The 22,003-nt window shown below is 39.0% G+C and overlaps 1 protein-coding gene across 2 annotated transcripts in view; it reads right to left on the reverse strand.

The window, feature by feature from the left end:
- Window positions 1-22,003, reverse strand: part of LOC125881011 (RNA binding protein fox-1 homolog 3-like) — a 1,507,594-nt gene that overhangs the window by 121,456 nt on the left and 1,364,135 nt on the right. For both annotated transcript variants that reach the window (XM_049563926.1, XM_049563925.1), the window contains exons 10-12: window positions 10,550-10,642; window positions 8,108-8,168; window positions 5,311-5,364 (exon numbers count right to left, since the gene is read on the reverse strand). In XM_049563926.1, coding sequence (XP_049419883.1) covers window positions 5,311-5,364; window positions 8,108-8,168; window positions 10,550-10,642 — 208 coding nt within the window. The remainder of the gene's footprint in view (window positions 1-5,310; window positions 5,365-8,107; window positions 8,169-10,549; window positions 10,643-22,003) is intronic.

A 22,003-nucleotide genomic window follows, 5' to 3' on the forward strand; every position in this document is an offset into this window, starting at 1 on the left:
GGATCCACCCAGGAGCAGTAGCACCGCTATGCTAACTATCTTGCTATGCTAATCAGACGTGCGTGCGTAGACACGTCATGTGATCACATGGGTCACATGAGCGTCAGCTCTTGAAGCAACAACGTGTTGTGTTACGGACGTGTGACACGTAGCATCGCTATGCTAACTAGCATCGCTATGCTAACTAGCTTGCTATGCTAATCAGACGTGTGTGCGTAGGCACGCATCATCTATCTACCTATCTATCTTTTTATTTTCTTTCCTTCTTCAGGCACTATTTTTAACACTTCTACAACAGATCATTTGTTAGCCTATAATAATAGGATACTTGCAGCTTTATATCAAGGGAACAAACTGTGTCTCATGAAATTGTTATATAACTTATTATACCTACTTATAGCCTACCTACTTATTTCCACAGCAGTTGGGGTGCTGTGTGTTGTTGCCTGTTCCTGCCACAAGGTGGAGTCGGGGGTTTGTGAGTGAGTGCCATAATACCAGACTGTATAGAGATTTCATTTTTATTTTGAATAAAATTGATTAGAAATGCCAGAGGTTCAGCCCTGTCTTGAGAGACTAAGAGACCAGAAACCAGTCCCCTCTGCAGCTGTGGTTGAGCAAAAGCGAGAGATGGGACCAAGGCAAACTTTTGTCAGGTAATTATTGTATTCAATGTAGTGCCTTATTTCAAAATGCTTTATGTGACCTTACCAGAAATACTGTAAAAATTGATCACTTTTACAACTAATAACTTCTATTTAAATTCCAGGCAGATGAGGAATGCAGAGTTGACTGGAGAGGGCTGCAGAGACCTGTGACAGTTCACACTCCAGTGTTGGAGCTCCCCCGTGCCTTGTCTGTGGCAGAATTGGCAATACTGCCACATCCAACTGTTCCATTGCCAGAGACAATACCAACGTACATTGAGACAGTGCGCATTCTTCGAGAAATGTTGGATCATGTATGATTTGTCATCACTAGACTCTGCAGTTCCCCTCAGCTCTCATTAGCATTTCAGCATTAATGTTTTGATACAATTTTTTCCTATAGAGTGCCTAAGTCACGCCCCTTCCAGTGAAGCTCATGGGACCTTAGATCGGAAAAAATATGAATGGCAGTGAGTGAGGAGAGAAATATTATCTTTTGGTCCTGTTTGAGCTGTGACATGAAATCCAAATATGTTGTTAATGAATTTAATAAACATAAATTTTAAGCGACCGCCTCCTCTGTAGTTTTTCTAATTATTTAAAAAAAAAAAAAAAGAAAAGCTACAGTAGCCTAATTAAGTAGTAAGTAAACAATAATGATGAAGACCATGACCTGCGTGGGGGTTCCAGGGGGGTCTGAGGACTAGGGAGACCCACATGTTGTGGAACAACCACCGTCAGACCCTGCTCACTATTCCTGAGCACTCTTCCTGGGCACAGAATCCACCGAAAAAGCAGATCTACAAACCCACCATCCATAGCACATAGTTTGATCGCATATGAATTAATGTATTAATTAAATATCGCCCTTAAATAATGATATATTAAGTGGGTTAAGTCATAGTGACCTAACCATTAATTAATTAGGCTAATGGTGTGGACCATCAATTAATGATGAGTTAAGGGTGAATTAATGTATGAGTTCATCATTAAATGTATAAATGTGAGTTAGGCCTACCTCAATACCTTAAATCAAATTGTTAACACTATGAGGCTGATGTGGGCAATTGCTCATGAAATAGCCTTGCCTGCAAGACAGGGCAGACATTGAAAGAAACTAGAAGAGTTGAACTTTCCATAGCTGTGAGTTGCTTGTTGGAGCGACATCCCAGTGCTGAGAAATACAGCATTGAATTAACGTAATGGAAATCGTCTGCACACACATTTGCCTACACAGGCTAGCCTACTTGTTTACATAACTTATGAACTCGTTTGCACAGATATGAAACAAATGGAGGAAGAACTGAAGCAGCTTTGTGATGATGCTACTCAAATATTTTCACGTTATGAGGACAGATCAAACTTATTCTGCAAAGTAGCCTATGGTTTACTAATTTCCCATTTAACTGTTATCACAGACTTGTCTCTGTCTCTTGTATAAATCAAAAAGTTCATATCACTTTGTGACTTGCTGCATATCATAAATAAACAGCAGATCAACCAAAGTATTTTTGAGAGATTCGGCTTTTAATCAACAGCACACTGATACTGACAGATTCCAGACAACCTCAGTTATACAGTTACATTAAATAGAAAGTGGTTTGACTTACTACAAAAAATATATAGTCAATAATAAAGGTGGTGATGTTTATTTTAAAGACATACATTTAAATTTATCCAACAAAAGAAATTCTTAAAATGTACAGACCTTCTGTCTGAATCCTGTGTATTCTGCAAACTGACACAGAAACTATTGTTCATTTATTTTATGAATGTATTTATGTTCAGTTATTTTGGATTGATGTTGACAATTTGATTCTTTATGTGGGATTAAGATTAATTTGCTAAAAAAAAAGAAAAAAGAAAAAAAAGGACATCACTTTTTATTTGGAGAAAAACAATATGGACAGTAGACACCTTTTATTTTTAAACCATCGTATTTTAGATGGAAAGTTTCATATCCACAAAAGCAAGTGGACTGAAAGGAAACCCAATATAAACCAGTTAAAATATGAACTGACCAATATGAAAGCCATCAGGACTTTGAATGTTTATGAAACCTTAAAATCCTCTCTATAACTTGAATGTACTCAGGATTTTGTATATTTGTTTTTATTTATTTACATTCATGTTCATGAATTAAAATAAAATTGGAGGGTAAAAAAACAGTTACACAATAATGAAAAGATATCCCGGCTGCCAGCATTTTCTGGTGAGATAGGCTATGTTAAACAGAAAGTAGTGGGGAAATGTCTGGAGGAACTCTAGAGGAAAGAGAAGTTGCCAAAGAGCGGGCTTCATTATTAAGCAGCTACAGTGGCAGTGGAATTAATGTAAGTGCATTTTCTAGAAAATAGCTATTGATGTACAACATGGGTCTTAAGTGACCCGACTGAGTTTTTATTTTCTTTATCTTTGCAATAAATTAACTTCATCATTCAGTATTCCAGGTTTTCATCAGTTAACTTGTTTTTGATCATTATACATCCTTATTTTATGTTTTCCTTTCTTACTTTTTGAATAAAAACCCTTTTTGTATCACTACCCTTCTAATGCACAACATGGGTCTAAAATGACCCATATCCATTTTCTATGTTATTTCATGTATGGCTGAGTGTTTCTATGATATTTCTTTGAAATAAATGTATTTTATCATTTATTATTCCAAGTAATCAATAAATACCTTTTTTTTCTTTAGCACAAATCATCATTTTCCTTTTTCCTTTCTTATTTTATGAACAAGCACAGCTTTTGTATTTCTACATCAAGTTTGCACACGTGGGTCAGCATTTGGCGGGAGCCTGTGAAAGTTGTTCGTTTGCAAGTAGGAACATACTTACCTCGGACAACTATTCACAGCTCAGCACAGCTCCCTTTGCACATCTGATACATGTAGCCTAAGTCTTGTTTTACAATTGTTCAAACATTACCCTATTTGATGATAATTATGAAATATAGCTGTACATAATATTTGATTAGGTTTAGGTTACCTTCAGAGTGAGTACATTACTTGTAAGTAATTACTGTTAGCTAGCTAGCTGTTGACATATTGTATTTTAGTTCTTTGTAGTAGTGTAACTACTTAGCCAAGTAGTTAGTTAAGCTACTTGACAAAGTAGTTAGCTAAACTACTTAGCCAAGTAGTTAGATAACTTACTTAGGATGGTGTCCTCCAGACTTGCTCCGTTTCAACGAAAAAAGCTCCTCTCTTGAATAAACTCTTCTCTTCACAGAAGTAGGCTATCCATTAGTAGTTGAGAAAAATATAATAGAAATTCAGTAAAGCTAAGTAAAATTGCAGAGCTACCAGACTTTGCTGCTACTAGTTGAAGTGCACGTTCTAGAATGAACCGCCCCCACCTCCCCTAGAAGGTCAAGTTAATTTTATTTAATTTTATTTTCTATATAGCACCAGATCACAACAGAAGTGATTTAAGGTTACCTTTCCGAGAGAACATGTCTATACCTTGTCCTTTTATTAAACAAACTCAATAGCCCTATGTTATTTATCTTATTTACACCACGGCATGTCATTTCTGTCTCTACATAGCCATGTTTTCTGTTATCAGAGGTATGTGTATGTGATGAAATAAATATGTTGCAAATATTGTATGAGTGTTTGGCCCCACTCACTGCTAAAGTAATTATTTGAATTTTTTTTTTTTATTATAGTATTAAGTCATTTAATTTCAAATCACACTTGGACAAATGGATCATTTTTGATCTGTGTTTAAACTTGATGTAGTAATACAAAAACTATTTTTGTTCATAAAGTATGAAAAGAAAAATAGAAATAATGATCTGTTGTAATCAAAAACAAGATATTTAAAGAATACTTGGAATATTCAATCATAAAATAATTTGATTTCAAAAGATAGAGCAAAGAAACACTCAGCCAGCATGAAATAACATGGGAAATGGATATGGGTCATTTTTGACCCATGTTGTGCATTAGAAGGGGTGTGCATATGTTGTGCATCAAAGGGTTAAAATAAGGCGTATGTCTGCAGCGACTTGATTCATTCATTCATTCCACTCTTGCGAAGCACACACACACACGCCTGCCTGCACGTGTAAACTATGGAGACAAACAGTTTGCCAGGTGTTAATGATGTGTACATGCACTGTGTGTGCCAGATTCACACGCACATGCAGGTGTAGTGTATGTGTGGCATTTGTAATGCGCTGTGCATGCGTACTGATAAGACGTGTGAGCGCGTCATGTGAGTGGAGCGAACAACGCCTGCGCGACATGGAGCAGGCGTGTGTGTAACACTCGTGTCTCCATAGTAACCCTATGTAAAATGTAGGCATGCACTCACGCGGTTTGATTAGATCTGATGTGTCCTAAGTAGGCGCAAGTGACGCGTTGTAGTGTGGTTGGGTGAAACGTTTGACCCCTCATACACACACACACACACACACACACACACACACACACACACCTGGCAACATTTACATCTGTAAGCTGTGTCGAGATTGGTCTGATTCACAAGGTGGATGCTCACACCTCTTACACAACACATGGAGGGAAGACAAAGGGTGGGGTGTGAGGATAAAAACAGATGAGTGGATATAGATTGAGCAGTAGAAATAAGGACTCTGCTTTATGGCTGGTTTTCTTCATGCATTCTTCTCTTTTCAGAACTGTGTGATTCTTTACCTGCATAAAATTCAGGGCCATATACTGCTCCAACCACTGGATTCAGCTTCCAGCCTGCACATGAGAAACACACACACACACACACACACACACACACACACACACACACACACACACACACACACAGGGTATATGTTAGCACTGCTGCATGAACTTGTATCTTTTCTACAGATCTGCAATACTATTAATTCCTCTCTTAAAATAAAAGATATCAGAATATCAGCCTTAACTGCTATATTTGTCCATCCAACAGGGCATCATACATAATGTCTTCAACATGTTGCATCAAAATGCTACATGCTAAGGCATCTCTTTGAAAAACCTCCAAAACCTTTGCTGGCTAGTAGTTACAGTATATCCAACACTGTCTAATAGAAATACATGAAATCGACCTGACTTTGCAACAACGCATTACATGAAATGTGTCAAAACTATGTAAAATGTCATAAACAACTCCAATGCAAACTGTATTACAAACAGTCACAGTTTCAAACACATGGTTAATGTACTTTAAACTGTGAAATGGTTGCAGTGTGGTTAGGTTTATGGAAAGGAAAACACTTGGTTAGGTTTACAGAACAAAAAAAAAAAAAATGCGTGGTACATAATGTACTTTGAGTACTTTTGGTTTCACACGGGACACAAATATCAGTCTCCTGGTTGAAAGTCCATGTTTGTTTGACCCACCCTATGTGTACTTTACAATTAAAGAAATATATCACTGCTTGAAAATTTTTTTACCCAACACATTCTCACTTCGACCTTGTCACATATCCATGTTTAGTCATGGACTTTTCATGTCAACGTATGACATGCAAGGTACTCTAGGTGTGTTGGTTGTTGACGTTCTGGTAGGCTGTCAACTTCAGCCTCTTACATGCATTGTGTGTTTTCAAAATACATTTCCATTTTCACTGAAAATGTACAGTTTGCATCCAGTCTCTTTCAAAAACGCACTACATTGGCACAACATGGTGATTGACATTTTTTTTTCTTCAACAACAAATGTACGTGGTTGGGTTTTGCCAACAAAAGTACGTGATTGAGTTTAGGAAGAACGAACAGGGTTTGGTTTTACAGTCTTACGGGAACTGAACACCTGCCTCCAGGGTGAAAGTTTAGTGGTTGTTGGAATCATCCAGCACCCCTCCTGCCTGCCCTACTTGGATTTCTGCCTGGACTTTCATTGTTGTGTCCTTACCCTCCGAGCAGAGGATGAGATCAAGTGCCATATACAGAGATAGTAAATGGTTGTTATTGCCATGTTTTGCCAATGTTATTGTTTATAAAGCGCTGCCGACACATATGTTATACGTCATGCTAGAGGCTGACACTGTTGTGAAAGAAGCCTTGGCCATCACACCTTTTTTGATTCCGCAAAGGCAGGCATGCTGTTTAAAATCACACACTGGAGCGGCATGATGTCGCCATTGTTAAGTTTTGTGTAAAACTGCAAGGACGCAGTAAAGAAGGGACTTTGTGGTGGCCCTATAGCGCCATCTCTGTGCAAAAAGGGCTAATGATGAGAGGTAGTCTCCTTAATCTTAAAATATTGTGTCATCTTGTTTCAGTGCATATTCTACTGTTTGGCGGTACATCTTGTAAAATTAAAACCAACTGCAGACCCTTGTTCTTCCTCTTCTATTTATCCTACACATTCGTACAAATGTGGTCATAAGAAATGTTGATTGATGTGCTCTGTAGTTCTTCTTGTCTTTTTTTATTTAATTGAATTTTTGATGTTTGGCAACAGCTTGCTCAACTGCTGAAGCCAGAACTGAGGAAGATGGTGAGAGAGAGAGAGAGAGAGAGATGAGCTGGGAGGAAATACGAGTGTGTGTGTGTGTGTGTGTGTGTGTGTGTGTGTGTGTGCGTGCTTGGGGCCTGATGACAGTGATGAATGGAAAACCCTTCAGGGCTCATTCTCTCTCTCTCTGCACCCTCAAATAAGATGGAGGTGTGCATCTGTGTGTGTGTGTGTGTGTGTGTGTGTGTGTGTGTGTGTGTGTGTGTGTGTGTGCGCGCACGTGTACACGTGTGTGTAAGAGAGGGGTGCTGACATGTCTGGCCATTTAATTCCTCCCCTTGTTCATCCATCCTCTCTCTCCCTCTTTGCTTCTCTTGCTTTGCACTGTCTCTGCCATTCACTCCCTCTCTCCCTCCTCCACTCTTTCATTCTATTCACATGAATGACAGTCTGCAAGAGAGATGGAGTAGAGAAACACACCCTAATGGCCCTTCTCTCCAACTTTAGGTGTGACTCCTCACTCTTTTTTATTGGCTCCATACATTTAGAACACCCCCATCCCCTCCTTTTTGATATCCCCCCTCCATCTTCAACCATGCTCTTTTCTCCGCTGCTCTTTTCCTTTTATCCCTGCTGAGTAAGAAAATATTTCACTTTGCTATTTGCACAATATTTCAAACCAAATCGACCGCCTCTTCGACAAATATTGATTTTGTTAATCAAATGTGAACAACTCATTTTGTATGAGGGTAGAATCTGCTGCCTGGCTTTTGGTTTCTTTTCCACTCCCAGTCTAAGCTGAGTGGGTAGAATTGGATCAAAATGATTTACTCCTGCTATAAAACCATAAGATCTGTTGTTCTGTAATGTAGCCAGCTCTGATACTGGCAGTGGAATGGAATAATGGGCAAGACAAACAGAGAGTGGAGAAAACAGAGGAAACTAAGAGTAGGAGAATAAGACATGAGAGAGGGAAAAATTAAAGGAAAGCAGCAATTAAAAGGTGCACAAAGGAGCTCGCAAGACATGGAAAACAGGCTGAAGTCTTACCGTTTGTATAAGGGTTTGCCAACTTTTTGTTGGTCATTACTCTGGCTGTGGCATTGTTTACCTATCAACAGACGAATAGCAGTTAGTGTGAGAGCAGATACACAAAAACACACATAAACAAGAAAGAACTTTGGATAATCCACCTCGCAACCACTCTCCATGCCATGCTTATATTTTATCACTCAACCAAGTGAGGGTACATGCAACAAGTCACAGGTGTGATTCTGAAATACATTCAGCAACATCAGAGAAAATGAATGAGGGAAAATTCAAACTTTTAAAAATGATTTTGATTTAAAATCTAAAAAAATAAAGCTTTAAAAAGCTTTTTGGAGGTGCTTTTGTGTCACAATGTATTTTCTATCCAAATAGTTACAGAAATCGTCCTACATCTATTCCATTTGCTCTGATGCACACCAACAACAATGTTTCTTCTACCTCCCAACTTGCCTTATGTGTTACACTCAAGGTATCAGGTGTCAGTTTCTGCTTGTGACATGCACTGTGTCTTTTTAAAATAAGTTCAGGCAACAAATCTACTTGGTTAGGTTTGGAAAAAAAGGGGTTAAAATAATTTGTAATAGGGACGCATGATAATATTACCACTTCATCAGTATCAGGCAATATTGGCTTTGAAATTAATTATTAGAATTGGTCAACATGGTTTTGATTATTTTGCTCAATGAATGAATATTCATACATATTATTATGTATTTCATATCTCCATCTGTTATTAGGCCATCACAGTAAGACTATGCATGCATAATATGATGTTAATTACACTACAGAATAGACTTGATGATCACTAATATAAGGCGGGGAAAAAAACAAATATATCAATAGCAGTATCTGTTATCAGCCAAACACATTGTTATATATCGGCATATCAGATATCGTGCATAAAATTCAATATGGTGCATTCCTGATTTGTAATGTTACTTCAGTTATGAACATATCTTCATTAGTACACCACATAAGTCACATGACTAACTACATTTTGAAGGAAAAAAAAAAGAAGTAATAAAATAATGTTGACTTTTAGTTTCACAGGGGACACAAACAGCAGTCTCTTGGGTGAAAGTCCTGTGTTAGTTAACCGAGTCCAACCTCAAGCCTACATGGACTGTCTCATGATTTACAATTGTGGTGACCTCCTCCCAGGCTACCTTTGCATCATCAGCCCGTGGAGGGCTGCTCGCAGTTCCGTATATTGCAACACTGCGAGCTTGGACCTCCCGGACCAAAACATCAGTTTCCTCCTGGGAGAAGTTTGGCCGTCTGGCGCTGCTGCTCTCTTCTGCCATGGCGAACTGAGTAAACTCTCATTACGCCTTCGTGTGGCACATTAGGGGTGAAGAGAGGGGCTCATTTCATTAATGTGATGTGAATCGATATCCGATATGCCAATATATAACATGTCATTTGGATGATAACCAATACAGATATCAATGTATCCACTTTTTCCAATGTATCCAGAAGAGACTCATCGAGTCTCTTCTGTAGTGGAATCATATTATCATATCCTATCATATTAAACATGCATACTCTTATCGTGATGGCCCACCAGCAGATGGAGACATGATGTACAATTCTTCTCAATGTATGTAATATTCATTCATTGGCAAAATAAGAAAAAGCATGTTTGCTGATTCTGATAGTTCATTTTAAAGCCAATATTGGCTGATACTGATGACATGTTGATAATATTGTGCATCAACTAAGTAAGTATCAGTAGCAGCAGTTGTAGTAGTAGAGACAGGGTTGCTGCATGTGAGATTACTGAATGTAAATAGTTGTTAAGGTAAAATACAAGTCTTGTGACGCAGTCAAAAATATCAACATGTGAAACAGCCTCAAGATTTCTCTGTTAGATGAACCCTGTTGAGTGAAAAAGAAAACTGGGGACAGGAAAAGAGTGAGCAAACAGATGGAAAGATGGGTGAGATTTGACTCCACGCAAGAGGATGGTGACATCAAAATGGAACACCAACTGCTACGTTTTGAGGGCAAAGTCTGAACAATGTGTAAGACACACTGGCATCTGATCGTCACTTGGAAGGAGTTCATTTTCACCAGGGGAGTTTTTACCTCACATCAAAACCACTGTCATCTCATGCACACACCACAGATACAAACACACATGACACACTACATCATGAGCAAAGTGGAATCTACCATTTGTGTCAAAAAACACTGCCACGCAATTACACACCACTGAGTAAGTCTGTCATTCTCTTTGTCACACACACTTACGGATCAGGGTTCGGCATGCAGCGTTCAAGGTGCAGCAGGCAGGTGGGAGAGAGGGAATGGACGGAGTAAGAGAGGGGAGGGAGTACTGCAGGAAACATCAGGCAGGCAGAGAAAGAACAGAGAGAGTCGGGGAAAAAGTAAAAAGGGGGGGGGGGCAAGAGGTAAGAAGATACAAGAAAAGGAAGGCACCTCTATTTTGCGTCCCTCTACGATTGTACCATTTAGTTTCTCTCGTGCACGGTCAGCATCTGCACTCGTTTCAAATGTTACAAACCCAAAGCCCTGCAGTGGCCAGGAGGTGGGGTTGAAAATCAAGTGACAAAAGGAGGGAAGTCCCGAAATTAAATTATGAAACAAACGGGGAAAAGAAGAGAAGAAGAAAAAGACACAAAGCACAGATGAGAGAGCTGCAGGTCAGGAGGAGGTCTACATCCAGAAGCAGAAGCCAGAGACATGTCAGGCTGATTAGACAAACATGGGAAACAGAGCAGGACTTACAGTAAATAAAGTTGGAAACACAGGACATCAAACCACAGACGGGAGCCCTGATTATACTTTAATTACCATCTCATCATTGTGGTGTGTGTGTGTGTGTGTGTGTGTGTGTGTCTGTGTGTGTCTGTGTGTGTGCGCGTGCTTCTATTCTCTGTTCCTATTACCATCCTAGACTCTGCTGCACATGCATTTACAGAAACAACTGGCCTTAATTGAATTAGCAGATTGAATGAAAGCCTCCACACACAGAATGGAGTTTGGTGTGTGTGTGTGTGTGTTTGCTGTAGGATACAGTTGCTCTGCTGGTTTGCAGAGGCCCTGTGGGAGAGCAGATAAGTGCCATACAATTACAATCTCCACGGCACCAGTCATCCGTGACTTTCTGAGCCCCAGGACACAGCTTGCTCATGAGACCTTGTCTTTGTGTTAGGCTGGGCCTGGAGATGCAGCTCACTCAAACAGCCCATATGCACTAAAACATGCCTCCAAACCCTAAACTGCAAAGCCTCATCTATCTATGTCAATGAGCTTAAAGCAGGCAGAGAGTGAGGGCTGAAGAATCATCTCTGCTCTCACTGATTACTGCCTGTGTGAAGGGCTCAGTGTTAAACCTGAACAGTGTTGTTAAACTTACTGTGGTGTAAATAAGGAATTCTAACTTTATAAACTTGCGAAGAGATACGACAGAACCATGGACACCTGTCTAATCACATTTAGTCCAATTTACACGAGATTTCCCTGGCTTACTGTACTTGTAGAGCCTACTGACATCAGTCCTTCAAACCAAACATTTCTGTTGTTGAAACGTGTGTTTTATTTTTGTTGCTCCAATCAGTTCTATCAGTTTCTGTGACTATGTACTTACCAGGTTAATTGCTAAGATGTCAGAACACAGCAACATCAATAGAAATAGATCCAAGGGGTCAAGAAACACAAGGAATTACATAATCAGGGAGGCTAAAAGATGTGTTATAAAATACCTTAAAGGTCTGCTTTGGTTTAGGGCAACCCAACTGCTAGAAGAAAAATGTTTGTATTGTAGGGGTGGCTGTAGCTCAGATGTAGAGTGAATCGTTCACTGGGGGTGTTTTAGTTCTGACGTCTGGAATTGAAAGTGATAACCTAACGGTCTTCCCACAGAATCCCTCTCTATCAGATCATTATTTAGTAACTTTGGATTTCTTTTTACTCTATTACACGCCACTCAGCAACAGTTACTATACTAGATGTTTATCAGATAGTGCTGTTGCAAAATTTAAGGCAAAGATTCCATCAACGTTGAATTTAATACCATGTCCAGTTTTCCCGTACCGACTTTAACCTCTCCCAAATTGATCATCTTGTCGATAGCGCTGCAGGCTCGCTGCGAACAACACTCGACTCTGTAGCACCTCTTAAAAAGAAGTTAACAAAGGAAAGAAAGTTAGCTCCTTGGTACAACTCTCAAACCTGAAAATTAGACAAATATTGCAAAAAATTTGAAAGGAATTGGCGATTAACCAAACTGGAAGAATCCCGTTTAGTCTGGGAATAAAGTCTCAAAACGAATAAGAGGGGCCTCCGCAATGCCAGAGCAAACTATTACTCAGCATTAATAGAAGAAAATAAGAACAACTCCAGGTTTCTTTTCAGCACTGTAGCCAGGATGACTGAGAGTCACAGCTTTATTGAGCCTTGTATTCCTTTAGCCCTTAGCAGTAATGATTTTATGAGCTTTTTTAATGACAAAATTGTAACTACTAGAGACAAAATTCATGACCTGCTGCCCTGAAATGGAACCAATCTGCCTTCAAACACAGCTGTAAGACCTAATATATATTTAGTTAGCTTCTCCCTGGTTTCTCTTCAACAATTAACCGCAATGATTTCTTCATTTAAATCATCGTGTCTCTTAGACCCCATCCCAACTAGGCTACTTAAGGAGGTCTTTCCTTTAGTTAACACTCACATATTAGACATGTCCTTTAAGGTAGCTGTAATTAAACCTCTTCTAAAAAAGCCCACCCTGGATCCAGAGATGTTAGCCAACTATTGACCAATATCTAATCTTCCCTTTCTTTCAAAGATCCTTGATAATAGTTTATTTGAGCAATTTCAGTCAGGATTTAGAGTGCATCATAGCACTGAGACAGCACTAGTTAAAATTACAAATGATCTTCTGATGTTCTGACACCTGTCAGTTTTTGTTGATTAGTGCCACATCCTGGCAGATTGAGGTACTGTAGCTTTAAGAAATCTCTCCAAAACATGCAGTGTCTGCCATTTTGATTTCAGTCTACACAGTACAACCAAGCGAAGCATACAGGCAGGCACAGTGCAGCACCACAGAGTTTCTGTTTATCTTTGGAGTAGATCTGTCAGTAAGTATGCCTTATCACTAAGTTACTTACCTTTTTTATAAGTTACAGTATGTGTTTGAAAACATGTGAGAGTTGTTGTTTATATTGTATTGTACTTATGTAACATGATATTGTACCATTGTGTTTGCACTGCAGTTTTACAAAAAAACAAGATTAAGTACATTACACTCAACTTGGAGTTCAGTCTACTGAGTCTTTTGTTCGCTATCTGTCAAGACATACAGAGTGACGTATCGACAAGGACAGAATAGATTGTTTCAGACAAAGAACTCGTCTCTGTACTTGTTTTTTTAGATCTTTTTTTTAGAAGTTATTGTTCTTGGCCCCAAACAACCCAATCCAAACAGATTCTTTATCTGATGATATAATTTCTCTGGATGGCATTGTCCTGGCCTCTAGCACTACTGTAAGAAACCTAGGAGTAATATTTGACCAAGATTTGTCTTTTAATTCCCATTTAAAACAAACCTCAGGGACTGCGTTTTTTTCATCTGCGTAATATTGCGAACATTAGTCCTGTCCTGACCCGAAAAGATGCAGAAAAATTGGTCCACGCTTTTGTTACCTCTGGGCTGGATTACTGTAATTCCCTATTATCAGGTAGCTCTAATAAGTCTTTAAAAACTCTACAGCTAATTCAGAATGCAGCAGCACGTGTACTAACAGGAACTAAGAACAAGATGATATTTCTTCTGTTTTAGCTTCTGTGCACTGGCTCCCTGTAAAATCCAGAATTTAATTAAAAATCTTACTCCTAACTTACAAAGCTTTAAATGGTCAGGCTCCGTCATATCATAGCTCATAGTGTCATATTATCCCACCAGAACACTGCGCTCTGAGAATGCAGGGTTACTCGTGGTCCCTAAAGTCACCAAAAGTAGATCAGACCTTCAGCTACCAGGCTCCTCTCCTGTTGCGGTCTGGGAGGCAGACATCGTCTCCACAAAGACTAGACTCAACACTTTCCTTTTTGATAAAGCTTATAGTTAGGGCTGGCTCAGGCTAGTGGCTAGTTAGGCTGACTTATGCCTAGTCTGCCGGGGGACCTCCTATAATACACTGAGCACCTTCTCTCCTTCTCTCCTTCTCTCTCTCTCTCTCTCTCTCTCTCTCTCTCTCCTTTGCTAACACTAATGTCCTGTTACTGCATCTCGCTAACTCGGCTGTACTGCATGCCACTAACTTGGCTTCTTCTCCGGAGCCTTTGTGCTCCACTGTCTCTCAGGTTAACTCGTATTGCAGCGGTGCCTGGATAGTGTGACGTGTGTGGTTGTGCTGCTGCCGTGGTCCTGCCAGATGCCTCCTGCTGCTGTTATCATTAGTCATACTTCCACTGTTATTATACGCATATGATTATTGGCACATATGTATACTATCGTATATTAATATATACTTTCAACATATTGTACCACAATAGCCGTAATTAGAATTATAATATTATTACTTTAATTAATGTTGTTGTAAGCTAATGTCATTACTGTCTGTCCTGCATCTCTCTCCGTCTCTGTCTCTCCTTCTGTCTCACTGTGTCATACAGATTACTGTTAATTTACCATGTTGATCTGTTCTGTACGACATCTATTGCACGTCTGTCCATCCTGGAAGAGGGATCCCTCCTCAGTTGCTCTTCTTGACGTTTCTACCATTTTTTTTCCCTGTCATAGTGTTTTTTTGGGGGAGTTTTCCTTAAGGACAGAGGGATGTTGTATGCTGTAAAGCCCTCTGAGGCAAATTGTGATTTGTGATATTGGGCTTTATAAATAAAACTGATTGATTGATATATCGATTTAATGATCAATGATCCAATCACATCGATGCAAAGTGAAAAAATTAATCCATATTTTCATCTTTAGGATACGCTTTTATTTTGAAAGTCTGTGTCACTGTCAAACAGCAGTTGGCAGATGGCAAGCAGCCAAAAGAAAGACAATGAGGATATTGTTATTTACTCGGGAATAAATCAGCAGAGTGGAAATATTTTGGATTTCGGAGAAAATAAGGATCAACAGACAGAGCACATGACGTATGTAAACAATGCTGTAACGAGATGAAACATGACATAACATTACCTGCCTGGACAAGCGTCTCACTGCGCTAACTTCTTGTTTTAGCAACATTAGCTGCTCTGTTTTAACAATGCTCGGCTGAAAAACCGTTCATGCAGACTGAAATTCAACCATGCTGTTCTGTCAGGAGATAGAGTGACTTAAACCACCTGTGAGTATGAAAAATAATAACGTTGCATGTAATTTGTTAAGACATGAGAAGAGGAAAAATGTCCGCTAGTCAATAGGTTAATTTATGTAGTGCAAACATGCTTAAGCTAATAATAGGTGATTAGCAAAAAACAATGGTTTGTCCATGAACCTTAACAGTTATTACTGAGCTGAATGTTATACTTCTGTTGAATTATCTTGTTGTTAATCTGTGTTTTATGGCTGTTTGGATGGAGAAGTTTGCCTTCAGGGCTTTAAGCCAGATATTCTTGAGGTTTTATAAAAACAAGAGGATGGTTTGGGTTAAAATGAAAAGATTTCTTCCAGAACGGTCTCTCTGACAGAAAGCCCTGAAGGTTAACTTATCCCATTTGCTGCTTTATTTGTGTGGGGTCAGTTTAAAGTGAACTTTACTGTACTTATTATTTATGTGTTGTTTATGTGTTTTATGGCCAAAAGTAAAAAAGACAGGGGTGGCAGCGTCTTCTGTAACATATTGTGTTTAATGGGCATTTAATATAGCCTGTTATTACACGGCTCTATTAAATGCTGTATTCTGATTGGTCAGTAGCGGCATTCTGTGGTCTGATATTACTGTGTAATGACCGCTGCTAGTAGCAACGGTCATTACACACAGTTGCTATGTAGCCCAGCGTTGCTAGGGATGCTGCCCTGCAACACTGCAGCTGTCAAACAACTTCCGAGGGAAAAAACAAACAGAAGTGGCTGATTTTAACGGATGCCGCTGAAGAAAAAGAATACCTACGGACTTTCTCTGCCAAAAACAAAAGAAGACGGATTTGAATACACACTCGGCAGTCATGCTTAATGACATTTTACGCGAGTTTTATGCCTCGGTTCAGTCCACTAAGCCTGGGTGAGTACAAAACTTTCACCAAAAGTTGTCGAATCCGGTCAGTTTTAATGCACTTCACAGAGGCAGACAACATTATTTATTTAACTGATAATTAGCCGTGTAATAAGCGGGATAATGTGTAATGAGCCGGTGAATACTGGGAAAATAACTCCCTTCAGGGGAATGAAATTCTATTCCCCTGTCGAGAGTTATTTTCCCAGTATTCACCGGCTCATTATACATTATCCCTTACATATTGATCGCAGACCCCTGAATTGTATTGAACTCTTATCATGGCAGACTTTGTAATATCGGAAAATATTGTATTGTTTCCAAATAATCAATATAATATCATATCATGATTTAACTGGTGATTTACACCCCTATCGTTCACTAATCGAAAGATCAGCGGTTCGATACCTGGCTTCTCCAGGGTGAAGCATCCCTGGGCAAGTTTCTGAACCCCAAATTGCTCCCAACGGCTGTTCCATCAGTGTGTGATGGTTACTGAGTAGCAGTTGGCACCCTGTATGGTAACCTCAGCCACAAGTATATGAATGTGACATGTAGTGTAAAAGCGCTTTGAGTGATTGGAAGACTAGACAGGTGCTGTACAAGTGCAGTTCCTTTACCATTTAAGGTTTCCGCAAACCATGGGTAATGTACATTTGTAGATAATCTTGTAGTTCATATATTAAAACTTTACGTTTTCCAACAACACTGTGGTGAAGGTGTGGTTAGGTTTAGGCACAAAAATCACTTGGGTAAGGTTAGGAAAAAGATCATTTTTTAGCTTGAAGCAAAAGCTGCTGGAAAACACCACAATGTGTCTGTAAGCTTGCTAGCAAGCTAGCTTGTTTTACAAAGTGGAGAAGGTGGTATGATATGGTTATGGGAGCTACAACAATGATATCTGTAAGTTACCTGTGATTGTAATTTTTTAGAATATGATAAATTACGTAAGTATCTACTCATACATCTTTTCAGTGGTTACTCTGAGACCACAGCTGCTGAATATGTGGTTTGTTTACATGATATGACAGGGCTCCATATTTAACGGATCCAGTGTGGGCAGAGAGCTTCTGACGTAGCATGATGCGCCGTGACAGTTGGACACTTGCTTGATGTAAGGACACAGTGTTACAGTGGTCTACAGCTTCGCAGGCATCTCACCTAGGTGACATACCATCCATCATCCCCTCCATCTCCAGATGAAAAAGTCAGCTTACATATTATGTCACTTTAGAAACGGTGATATAATAATTATGGAATGTACAAATGTAATGTGTAGTTTGCGTGTATAATGCGAACATTCTTGGTTCAGAAAGAATAATCATGGTTTGGATTAAGCGCAAGTAGTTGCTTGTTGGTTCAACATAAGTTGTAATTAGGTAAGAACAAATGTCTGATGCCATTGTTCTTCTCTGGTCTCTAGTGTTTGTGTTTATTAGTATAGAGTGGCTTGGCAGTTGCATCACATATCTGTCAAGTACAAATAATCAAATAATTTCAGAGGTGTATTGAAGGATTGTATGCATGCAAATAATGGCTAATAAATACACTTACACTAGAGAGGAGTTATGTTTTGTGTTGCTAAGACAGACAAATCTTATTAGCACAGCAATACAAACTCTTCAGAAAGAAAAAAAAACTGTCTGAGGTTTTATGCCTGTAGTATGGACACCAGTCATTGTAGTTCATTCAAGTGACAACTGCTAAGATAAACTGTTGGGGCCAAAGTTGAAGTGTAGATCTTCTTACAGAAAGATAATGATTCAAAAAGGCACACAGGCCTCTAGTGCCACAGCAGTTAAGTGGTGGTGATGGCAGATAATGCTATGCCTGTGTGTGTTCTCCCTGGCTGTGTTTTGAGTTTTTCACCTATTTTATCTGGATAGACTCTGGACACGTCACACACACTGACAGTTGCTATAATATCATTTTGAGAAAAATATTAGACTTGAAGGGATAGTTTAAATTTTTTGAAGTAAGGAACTTATCCATAGTGTTTTATATAAAGTTATCAGTTGGCACGCCCCGAGTTTGCCAACTCTGAAGCTTAGCAATGTACTGCTGTGGATGAGGGGCAGCAGCAAAACATATTTAAGCCACCTAAAAAAGCCCCACCTAAAAAAAAAATCTATATGTTTATATAATCCGCCGTTGACCGCTTCAGGTCCCCATCTATGCTCTTGTTAAAGCCACCAGACTGACCAGACAAGTCATTTTGGCTTGCTGGACACAACAGTTGCTGGTCTACTGCTGCTTCAATCAGTTAGTTAGTTCATGGCTTTGAAGAGAGCAATATAAGGTCTTTGTTTACCTGTTGGAAATCATTGTCTGATGCAGTGTTGATTTTGACAGCTATTTTAGATTTAGTATTAGTCTTGGGACAGAAATGCTTATTAGTTTCAGTCACATTCTAGTCATTTTTATCCTTCATAGTTTTAATCTAGTTTTAGTCGACGAAAATTCAAAACGTTTTAGTCGATGGAAATTCCTGACATTTTTGTCAACTTTTAGTCATTATGTTTTCTATGTTTTGTTTTGTTTTAATCTTTAAACTAATCCAGGCTAATTCATGTATCAGAAATTAGAATCAAGGCGACAGGCTGAATGTTATTTAGACAAATCTTTTCTACAACTACTAATAATTTCTACACACTTACAAACTGGCATTTCTCTAGCAGTTTTTGACAGGTTGAAGGGGTGATTTCAATCAATCAATCAATCAATAATCAATCAATCAATTTTATTTATAAAGCCCAATATCACAAATCACAATTTGCCTCACAGGGCTTTACAGCATACGACATCCCTCTGTCCTTAGGACCCTTGCAGCAGATAAGGAAAAACTCCCCCAAAACAACCCTTTAATGGGGGGGGGGGGAAATGGTAGAAACCTCAGGAAGAGCAACTGAGGAGGGATCCCTCTTCCAGGATGGACAGACATACAAATAGATGTCATACAGATAAATTAACAGTAATCCGTATGACACAATGAGACAGAAAGAGAGACAGAGAGAGAGAGACAGAGACAGAGAGAGATGGTAACGGTAAACGGTACCATCAGGACAGATGGTAACGGTAATAGCTTACAACAACATTAATGAAATTAATAATATTATAATTATAATTCTGGCTATTGTGGTACAAGCACACACTTACTGATCATCATTTGAAAAGCTCAACATCTCTCTTTTTATGCTCTCACAAACTTTGACACCATGAATAACTAATCTGAGACAACAAGGATTTGTACCCAGATTCATTGTAAACTCTGACTTATCCATCCCACTGTTAAGAAGCAAAGAAATAACTTCATTAAAGCTTCAATCAGCAGCTAACAAGTGGAGCTAACTGCTGACAGACACCACTAACAAATACCACAAATCCATTCAGCAGCTCCACCATCCACAGTCAAACACACACAGCTGATTATTTACTGCTGAATTACAGCTCACAACTTGCATCAATGGCTGACGCTGCTCAGGTGTGAGTGTTTTTGCTGGCTAGTGAAACATCCTGGCGCAGACTATTTACTGGAGTTTGCTATTTACTGGAGTTTGCCAGCCTGTCACTCAACAAATAACAAAGAAGGCCATTCTTGGTTTTAAATGTCCAATAGTCCACCACTAACATTTTGGTCATGTTTTGTCAATGTAAATGAAACATGGATTTCGTTGTTGACGAAATTTTTCTGTCATAGTTTCTGTCAATAAAATGAACACTGGAGGCCTCAGTCAGAGAAAGGTAAAGGGATAGGCTCTCTTGGGGTCTCTAAAAATTGTACATTTTCTCTCCACAGGAAATGCCTTCAGGATTCATCCCTAGCTGTTAATGGCAGACATTTCGCGGCTTCACCTAGTTGTCCATGCTGTCTATAGTTGCGTTGACCCTGTACATTGCCTAACTGAGATTGATTTTGGAGATAATATTACTATGAGATTTGCTGCACAGAGGGGTCCTTGTTCCTAACCTCTGAGGTCTCCTGGAACACTTTAAAAAAGTGACCGGTGTTCTGGCGTACTGCTTTGTCCATTTCTTTATCTGCATAATCTGGTCTAAATGTTCTCACCTTGTCTCACCCTTACTCCCCTTTAAATAAAACACACAGTGCTGCCTGCTCCTCGCCTGCTTTGTCATTGTTGAGTTATGGTGTGGGGTCAGAGAATGACGTTCATTTGATATGCCCGGCAGACACACCTGTTGGACTCATTTTTCTTAATAAGAGAAAAAAAATCAAAGAAGTTTTAGTATTAATACTATTCACACAGTTTAAGGTGATGAGGAAATATCTAATTATACCTAGGATTAGCCCCTTTTACACTGCCTGTTTCAGGTGGTAATATTGCATAGTTATGCCGCCTCACCGTGCTGTATATAAGGAATGGAGTGACAGAGCTGTCTCGTCTTTAAGCCGTCACAGTAGGTAGTAACAGTGCCAAAATGGTCACTGTATAAACAGGACAGATGGCAGGACGTGACCATGGGCAGGACAAGTGTGACGCTTTTGATGATATATTATGTGTGTGACCTACGTCTGGGAAATTTAAAAAGTAGCTGTTAACATTACGCAGCTAACTCAAAGAGAAAGAACAGTAGCCACAAATGTCTGCACATTGGGAAACGATGAGGTCCAGGAGCTCCTTACCCTCTGATCACAGGATGAGGTCAGCCACCATATAACAGGGATGGTAAATGATTGTTACTGCCATGTTAATGCAAACCTTATTGTTTAGAAAACACTGTCGATGTGTATGTTATATGTGACACTAGAGGCCCAGGCTGTGATGTTACATGTCACACCCGGCACATCTCTTTTGGTTCTGTGATGCTGGCAGGCTTTCTAAAATCACACACTCAAGATGCATGATGCTGCTGTTGCTTGGGTCTGTGTAACAATGTAAAGGAGGCATAAAGAAAGTGTAAAAAGGGCTTTAGTTTCACATTGCTGGTCATAAATAGCCTACACATATACAGTTCATTAATGGACTATTTACAGTTGTTTTATTCTGTTATATGTTTGACTTTAGTTTAATAGCAGCGTGAGTTGTATATTCTTGTTTCTCATCCTCCTCCTCCTTCTTTGTCTTCTTCTTCTCATTATTATTACTATTGTTTTGTGTTTATTGCTTTGATTCGTTTTATTGTAATTACTTTTATTGGTTTTTGTTTTTTTATCACTTTCATCTCTATTTCTCATTATCACCTGCCTTCTGTCTCAAATGTTTTTGTGTCTTATTTTTGTTTGATTTTACCTAATTTTTGTCTTGCTTTAGTTCAGGTTACATTTTGGCTTTTATTGTAAAATTCCCTCTGCAATATCTTGCTTCTACTTTGCTTTGTCTCTCAGAGCACCTTGTACACTCTGTTTTAAAAAGTGCTACATAAATAAAGTTATTATTATTATTATTATTATTATTATTATCATTATTATCATCATCATTATTTGTCTGTCCCTCTTAACAGGGCAGACCTGCAGAGACAGCTTGCTCTCCTGTATGAATAAAGTCAGTCAGTCAGTAAATCAACCATGAACAATGAGTTTTGTTAGCTACACAGAGAGTAGATGAAGGTACTGAGTGACAACAAACGTCTAAGAAGTTTTTTTTTTTAATATAGTGATGCATAAATCTCCACTTAATAACACATACTTAACAACTAGATTAAGTTTGAACTGACAAACAGCTGGTGCAATTGGCTCCATGAAATG

This window comes from Epinephelus fuscoguttatus, linkage group LG20 (genome assembly GCF_011397635.1).
Source record: "Epinephelus fuscoguttatus linkage group LG20, E.fuscoguttatus.final_Chr_v1".
Classification (NCBI taxonomy): Eukaryota; Metazoa; Chordata; class Actinopteri; order Perciformes; family Serranidae; genus Epinephelus; species Epinephelus fuscoguttatus.